At 37.9% G+C, this 8,337-nt stretch overlaps 1 protein-coding gene across 7 annotated transcripts in view; it reads left to right on the top strand.

Moving 5' to 3' along the window:
- Positions 269–8,337, top strand: part of LOC107630379 (receptor-like serine/threonine-protein kinase ALE2) — a 13,833-nt gene continuing 5,764 nt past the window's right edge. Inside the window, exons 1-21 of one of the 7 annotated variants that reach the window (XM_016333485.2) lie at positions 269–884; positions 1,818–1,940; positions 2,053–2,139; positions 2,211–2,450; positions 2,526–2,660; positions 2,763–2,885; positions 2,983–3,105; positions 3,198–3,308; positions 3,411–3,500; positions 3,604–3,693; positions 4,119–4,247; positions 4,338–4,478; positions 4,560–4,649; positions 4,797–4,862; positions 5,090–5,242; positions 5,450–5,653; positions 5,741–5,809; positions 5,902–5,982; positions 6,092–6,199; positions 6,283–6,654; positions 7,018–7,311. In XM_016333485.2, coding sequence (XP_016188971.1) covers positions 797–884; positions 1,818–1,940; positions 2,053–2,139; positions 2,211–2,450; positions 2,526–2,660; positions 2,763–2,885; positions 2,983–3,105; positions 3,198–3,308; positions 3,411–3,500; positions 3,604–3,693; positions 4,119–4,247; positions 4,338–4,478; positions 4,560–4,649; positions 4,797–4,862; positions 5,090–5,242; positions 5,450–5,653; positions 5,741–5,809; positions 5,902–5,982; positions 6,092–6,199; positions 6,283–6,654; positions 7,018–7,311 — 2,917 coding nt within the window. In that variant the 5' untranslated portion in view covers positions 269–796. Of the gene's footprint in view, positions 885–1,817; positions 1,941–2,052; positions 2,140–2,210; positions 2,451–2,525; positions 2,661–2,750; positions 2,886–2,982; positions 3,106–3,197; positions 3,309–3,410; positions 3,501–3,603; positions 3,694–4,118; positions 4,248–4,337; positions 4,479–4,559; positions 4,650–4,796; positions 4,863–5,089; positions 5,243–5,449; positions 5,654–5,740; positions 5,810–5,901; positions 5,983–6,091; positions 6,200–6,282; positions 6,655–7,017; positions 7,312–8,337 lie in introns of all 7 variants that reach the window. The other 6 variants (XM_016333484.2, XM_016333486.2, XM_021118803.1 and 3 more) reach the window with 6 other exon arrangements.

Here is an 8,337-nt window from a genome sequence, read left to right as displayed (position 1 = left end):
TTTTTTAATAAAAATATAAATTAATTGGTAGGTAAGTGTTTAGAAAAAAATTTAAGTATATCAAAAACACCAGTGTTCCAATTATTTTAACCGTTAATTTTAATTAATATATATTATATATATTTTTTATAATTCAAATCAACGGTTAATACAGTATTTTCGGTACACTGGAACTCTTCTAAGTGTTTATTACTAGTTAATAATAAAATAAGAGCATGAACATAAAATAAAATAGAATAAAAACCAACAGTACTGTGCTCCTGGAAATCCGTGTCCCACCCCAACTGCCTCTGTGAGGGAGGGAGAGAGGGTCATATAATCATTCATTTATTATTATTTTTTCTTTTCTTGAGTTACCTTAAAGTGTGTATGGATTGTTCAATACACAAACTTAATAATTTTGTTTATTTTCTTTGATTCAGTTTCAAAACTTTTTTGCTCTTAAGTGGAAACACTTCAAACTCTTTTTCTGCTTTCAATTCCAATCTATATTTCTCTTCTGCCATGGAAATGTTTCCTCAACAACACTCTCTTTGCAAATTATTCCAGTTCTCATGTTGTTCTCAAGAGACACTTGTTCTTACCCTTTGCACCAAACACTCTTCTTTTTCTTCTTCTTTGTTGCTCCATAACTTTCCTTCTCATTGCTATGGTGTAACTTCATGAGGTTCTTCTTCAATTTAAGACCTTTCTATTCTTGCTTCAAGTGGGTACCTTCCAAATCTCTGATTTGTTTTCTCTAGTTTTCCTTATCTGAACTTGCTTCTGAGGTGGTTTCTCTTTGGAGATTGGTGTAATGGGGGTGGGGGTAGTTTTGTCATTGACTCTTCAGCTGGTGAAGCTCTTCATCATTGGCTCTGTTGTGACACTGCAAGGATCCAAAGGTAGCAACTTAATCTTCAGAACTCAGTGTTAAAGTTAGTCTCTTTTTTGTAGCCAAAAAGTAATGCTTAAGCTACAAGAACTTGATCTGGATCAGCTCACTTAATTTTTCTGCTTTTACACTGTTGGTATTGTAATTTATTCTATAGAGACCCTGAACTATCATTGTGAGTTTGATATCAAATTATTAGCAGAAAAAAGAACATATAAAATAAAAAAAAAAACTTATTGTATCATCCCAACATCAGGCTGGTTGAGTGGTAGGCAAGTTTCCTTCTCGGTGTTTGTGAGTTTGAATCTTGGGGTGCAAAAAAACTTGTATTGGGAGAATCAGACGTAGTTTCTTTAGTTGGATTAGTCCAGTTCTTGGGGATCAGGTCCAGATACTGAAATAAAGAAAAAGAATTGGCTAGGATCACCAATCACCAATTCATTAATCTAAGGCAAAGTTGTTTCAATTCTCTTCTAATTAAGCTAGGTGCTAGGTTATGATTGCTTGATTAATATGAGGGAATATTCTCCTCTAATAATACAATTTGATGCGTATAGATTTTACTGATTTATTTATGGTTGTATTTCCCACCATCATTGCAAGACGAAATTAGTGAGGGTAATTTTACCCCTGCATTCATTGCTTTTTGAGCCCTATGTAAAAAGTTAGTGTTGTTTCTTATTATGAATCTGGTATATTTGAAGTTGTAGATGTAGAAAACATGAATTCAAAATTGTTTCCAAATTTGTCTCTTAATTGGCCGGAGATGCTTTATCTATAAAATGTTAAATATTGCTGATGAGAGTAGTAGATATGCTTGGTTTATTAAGTTGTTTGAGTCATCTCTTTGATAAGTTTGAACTAGCTGAACAAAGATTTAATCATTTAGCTCCTTTCCTCACATGGGATTTTCGGCTTTCAAACTGATGCCGTCTTCTTAAAGGGTCTGTTATATCCCCATCTCCGGCATTCGCTCCGGTCATTCATCCCAGAGGAGAAACACTTGGGCCTATCCATCATGGACACTGGAGAAGCAATGCACCGAGCTCCCCAGTGGATCCAGATGGTATATCTAAATATATTACAAAACTGGTTTGAATTTTGAGCTTTTCAAACTTAATTATTAACTTTCTTCACAAGTCACTGGTGCTATTTGACACTTGTATTGCTTCATTCAGGGTTTCTCCTATCCCCAAATCCAGCATCTTTGCCCATGAATCCTTCACCTAGAACCATTTCTCCGAGCTCTCCAGAAGTATCAAATGGTAACCTTACTTTAGTTCATTAATTCATCCTAGGATCATCTGATAAAAATATTGAATTTTTCGACATCCAGGGTCGTTCTTGCCTACTCCAGTTTCATCTCCTATTCCTCCTCATAAGATTAAGGGAATTGAACCATCCATATCTCCCAGTAGTAGTCCAACCACCATAACATTATCACCATCGAACAAGGCTGCGCCTATATCGGCAACTGGTCAAGGGAATGCACCACCACTGCAATCAATACAACCAAGTCCACCTCAAAGGAAAGCACCTCCTATTAGGCCTCCTGAATCATCTCCAATTTCTAGAGGTAAAACATCTCTTCTGCCTACATCTTTCAAATGATATTGACCAAACTCTGGCCTCATGATTGCATTTTGAACAGCTCAACCTCCAAAATCTTTTGGCAAGTTTCCAAATAATTCACCAGCGAGCCAACCAATCGAACCCGGAAGTTTTCCCCCTGTGGTTGAGAATAGGAATGCTAGCAAGAGTCACACCCCGAACCCAATTTCACCAGGTATGTGAAAAAAGTGTTGTCATGTAATTCACAGAATTTTTACTGCATGTACTCACCAAAATTGTGTTCTTTGATTGATTATATGCACAGCTCCAACTGCAGTACCATCTACCAACTTGCCTACATCTTCACCAGTAAGTCAACCAGTTGAAAATGGCAGTTTCCCCCCTAATATTCACACAGAGGGTGCAAAGAAGGGTCATTCACTGAAACCGGTTGCACCGGGTATGCGATAAACGATACTCTTGTTAAATGTTTCTGAAATTTCCTCTTTCCAATTGGTATTCACCAAAAGTATGGTATTATTCTGTGTTGTAAACAGCTCCTCTTGCAGTCATTTTGCCCAAACTTTCACCGAGTCAGCCACCTGAACATGGAAGCTTGCCTCCAACTACTCAGAAGAGTAATTCCAGTGACAGTCACAAACAGGATCCAGTTTCACAAGGTAACTCTTCTAGATTCTTCTAACTTCTTTTTCATTGCCACTGTTCAGATGATATTGAACCTAAATATATTTTTTTATGTCATTTTGAATAGCTCCAGTTGCATTATCTCCTGCAACTTTGCCAGAAAATTCACCCAACGTTCATAACAGAACTGTAAATAAGGGTCTTGCTCACACTCCAACCGCAGAGCCAGCATCACCAAGTATGTTATGTCGATTTATTGGTCTTTATCATCTATCAGGATTCAACTAATCAACTGTATAGTTCCAGACTTCTAGACACATTCATTTTCCTTCAAGTGCAGATTCTTTTGCATCCCCGCCATCAAAAATGGAAAATAACCAACCAGTAGGCCGTCCTGTTCTTCCAAAAGTAACTCCATCTATATCTCCTGGTAAATCTTATTACCTTAATTTGATGGAAGAGGAGGGAAACCTAAATTTATACTCTGACCAGAATGATCACTTGGATTTTTCTAAATGCTTTTTTACTTGCAGCACAAGTTACACCACCAAAAAGTGCATATCCAATAAATCCACCACCTTTCCACCCCGTTATACCAGCAGCATCTCCATCAAAATTACCAGGTGCATATTTCAACAATAGATTCTGTTCAATTATCCTTCCAATCTAATTTAGTTATTTGTATCCAAGGATTGCACAACTACATTTTTCATTTAGTCATTTAATTTATTCATTTTTAAATTTATATTCTCTCAGCACTTAAAATGATGAAGGTATAAAGCACAAGGTTAAATATACTATGTTACTGGCTTGAATTACAAGTGTTGATATACCCAGAAAGAGATATGATCTTTTATCCTTAACATGTTGTGTAACAATTTGCCATTGAGTTGAGACATTATGGAATTAGATTCACTAACAATAGAATGGAGACTAAAAGTAATGATCATGTGTTACTGATATGAAATTCTTCCTTAACATTCCTAATTAATTAATACTCCATACAAGTTACAAAGTGTAACAATAAAAGAATGATCATATGGTGCAGCACCTGCTGTCTCTCCCACACTAACACCTTCCAGAAAATCTGATTGGAAAAGTAACGGCAAACCAGTTTCAGCACCGTTGTACAAAGCACCAAAGCCATTACCAGCTATAGTACACTCCCCTGTTCAAGGTAACATAGAGCTACTTTTAATTCTTGACTTGTAATTTTGAGCTGGTATTCATTGACCCTAAATATATTTTCCAATTGCATTTCGAACAGTCCCAGTTGCGTCACCTCCTGTGAATTTGCCCGAAAATTCACCAGTTCGCCAACCTATTCATCAAGGAAGTTTAGCTCCTGTTGTTCATAACAAAACTGAAAATAAGGGCCATATTCACACCCAAGAGCCAGCATCACCAAGTATGTTCATATATCGACTATCATATCTTCTTTGAATTCAACTATATTATTCTAAACTTCCTGGTTTTCATTGAAGCACAGATTTTCTTGCATCCCCACCATGGAAAATGGAAAATAACCAATCAGTTGGCGGTCTTGTTTTTCCAGAAATAACTCCTTCCATATCACCTGGTAAATCTTATTGCCTTAAACCATCTAACGGTTTACAATGTGATCTTCATGTGAAGACATCATCATTGAAGTATCCACGTTTCTTCTTTGATCAGAATGATCACTTGAATTTGCCTAATTATTTTTTCTTATGTTGTATTCATGCAGCACAAGTTGCACCACCACCTTTCCACCCAGTTTCACCACCAACAGTATCTCCATCAAAATTGCCAGGTTCATAGTTTGACAAAAGGATTCTATTTAGTTATTTCAATAGTGCCTCTAACGAAATATCTGCTGTCACGAAAAATGTACGGGTTTCTCATATATTCAATGGTCCTAGAATCTTAAACATTATATCTGATTGCTGTAATTTCTTCCTTTCTTTTCTGTTGAAAAGTCTATTCTTCTATACTTTTTCAACTTGTGAATACTTAAATGGTGCTAAACCTGTGGTGCAGTACCTGATGTCTCTCCGGCAGTACCTGTTGTTGTCTCTCCGGCACTAACTCCTTCCAGAAGCTTCGATTGGAAACGTAGGGGAGAACCAGTTTCGGCACCATTGTACAAAGCACCTATGCCGCTACCAGCTGTAGTACATCCCCCTGTTCAAGGTATATATGGTAAAATTGATCTACTTTTGACATAGTGCATTTTTAGAATTGAGGCTGGTGAGTTATACTAACAGCATAAAGTTTCTGTAACAATATTATTCAAGCTTCAGATTATTCGAGTAATTTACAAAACGGTTTTACTTCTATAAATAAAGACACATATGACATACCTCACTTCATTTATTTATGTTGTTCTTTCTGTTGTAGCCCATGCTGTACATAATTCAAGGCAGTTTCATCATGCTCCTGCCCCTCCGGCGTCTCCTCCTAAATCTGCATCAGAAAAAGAATATCATTCTCCTGCATCTTCACCATTAACCACATCTTATAAACATCACTCTAGGAGTATAGCCACCAGCCCTGCTCCTACATCATCATATTCGGTTTCCCCTCCGACTTCAGAACACCAAGGTTTGATGTGTTACCTTACCTGATCTATCGAATTTTGCCAGTATTTTAGCTGCAATTTAATATAACTTTCTTGGTTATTTTATGTAGATCACCAAATTCCTCCACCACTGCCGACAACGGAACGAACACATCATGCTTCGCCACCAGCAAACACAGGTTCCTAACAAAGAACAGTGATTTGTAAGATATTTCACTAAATAAATGATATGTAGAAATTTTAAATTACCGAACCTTTTTCCACATGGTAGGCTCTACACTTTCCTCACCAGCCAGCCAGGTTTCTCCGGCTCCTTCTCCATGGTTCATAATATCTCCTCACCCAACCAAAAGTAAGAAGTTCTGAAATTCCATACTTACTGGAACTACTTAACAAAATCTTCTATTTTCATCATTCTCATCTACTTATCCTTTTCAACATTCGTTATGTTTCTTTGCAAGTTCTATTTCATCCTCCTAAAGTATCTCCTTCGCGGTCTCCTGCGGAGAGTCCTAAGAAGCCAGTCCTGCCTCAAATTCACACACTGCCTCCACCACCTCCTAATGAAGGTTAGCTCTTTTATTTGCATATTTTCTTATTGCAAGGTTTATATAATTATATTTACTAATACCTACGTTCTATGTTGTTTCAGATTGTTTATCAACTATTTGTTCAGAGCCCTACACAAATTCTCCACCTGGAGCACCATGCAGATGTGTCCTTCCCATGAAAGTTGGTCTTCGCCTTGATGTTTCTCTGTATACCTTCTTCCCTTTGGTTTCAGAGCTTGCTTCCGAGATTGCTGCAGGGGTTTTCATGACACAAAGTCAAGTTCGAATTATGGGAGCCGAAGCGGCAAGCCAAGATCCAGATAAAACTGATGCTCTCATCTTCTTGGTACCCATTGGGGAAGGCTTTGATCACACTACTGCCTTATTGAATTCTGAGAGATTTTGGCAGAAGAAGGTTGCAATAAAATCTTCTTACTTTGGTAGCTATGAAGTCTTGTATGTTAGCTATCCAGGTATATACTTATATATATATATATGGATTGGATTCTCAAATTCTTGCATTTAAAGGTGAAAACTCACATGCAGTTGAAATTGACAGTTAGATATTTTGACATGTGTGATTTAATTGTCACCTAACAATTCTCAACTATCGATTTCACATGAAGGCGGTCACCATTCTCTTTTAGGTGGAACTCAAGTTCTTTATGTGAAGTTGATAGTTAAGAATTGTGAGATTTTTTGACATACTTGACTAAATTGTCATCTAACAATTCTCGACTATCAACTTCGCTTCACACGCAACATCGAGTGAGTTGTCACCTTCTCTTTATGAGTATTTTGGTTAGAGAATTTTTCATCGGTTCCTTTGTTTATAGGTTTACCACCACCTCCTCCTCTACCACCTTCAAGCATTTCGTCGATATACGGTGGTCCATATTCAAATAATGGCAACAATGGAAGAATGATAAAGCCCCTTGGGGTGGACATACAGCAGAGGCATCACAAAGATGGACTTAGTAGGGGCATCATTGCTATTATTGCTCTCTCGGTTTTTCTTGCTCTTGTTTTATCATTGGCTGCTGGTTGGGCCTTGTTCAAGTATAGACATCATGTAAGCCAGCCAACATCAACCCCGCGTGTTTCGCCACGTTCTGTTACCAAAACACAAGGTAACGCTGCTTGTAAGATCTGGTTATATGGTGAATTAGTGCAGTACTGTCCTGTCATAAACTATTTCTTGGTTTTGATCATTAAACACTACAAAATATTCCAGTAAGAGAAACGGTACAAATTACAATCCAGGCTTTTGCAAATGGAATTCTATGCAAAACTTAATCATTATTGTTAAAATCCATTATTAACCAATAAAATACATAAGCAAATAGTAACTCAGCAGATGAGACAACGAATATATTTGTATGTTTGATTTAATCAAAATATATATATAAAATCAAAGTTGTAAAATGAAAAGGACTGTAACACAACAATACCTAATTAGCAGCCACAATTTCTTAAGATAAAGGTACTCATACTTTCATGTATCAGCCTCTTGATTATGCAACGAACATATGAATTAGTTAACCTAATCAGAAATTCAGAAATTCATTAACCTAATCATAAATTCACAAATTCAAAACTCAGAAATCCAGAAATTCAAAACACAGAAATTCAGATTAATTGGAATCTCATTAATTCAGAACACAGAAATTCGTTACCCTAATTCAGAAATCTAAATTCAGAAAAGGGAATGGAAGACCAGCGAAGACCAGGGCTAACTTACCTGAACCTGACGGAGAAAAGGGGGAGGAAGACCAACGAAGGCCAACAATGCGAAAAGGAGAAGATGACGACCCGCGACAATTCTGTCGCGACCAGGAGAAGAGGACGACGTTGCCGAGTCTGCTGCGACCAGGAGAAGAAGACGACGTTGTCGGAGCCCGCGACGGTAAGCTCGACTGCCTTGACACCTTCAGTGAGCAAACCAAGCCACTCAAGGGGTCTTGGGTGGGAAGCGGCGCTGAGGGACCAGAGGGTGGAAGGCGGCGGGTGACGGTCGGCGGTCGATGGTCAGCGGGAAGGAGCCAGGAGGGGCTGAGGGTTTGAGGAGGAGTGGAGAGTCTCAGTTCAGTTCTTGCTCTCTATCTCTCTGAAGTAAGGGAAATGGGGAATCAGGAATGTGACGGCTAGGGTTAGGA

This window comes from Arachis ipaensis, chromosome B03 (genome assembly GCF_000816755.2).
Source record: "Arachis ipaensis cultivar K30076 chromosome B03, Araip1.1, whole genome shotgun sequence".
Lineage (NCBI taxonomy): Eukaryota > Viridiplantae > Streptophyta > Magnoliopsida > Fabales > Fabaceae > Arachis > Arachis ipaensis.
This window is presented reverse-complemented; position numbering and strand designations above follow the sequence as displayed.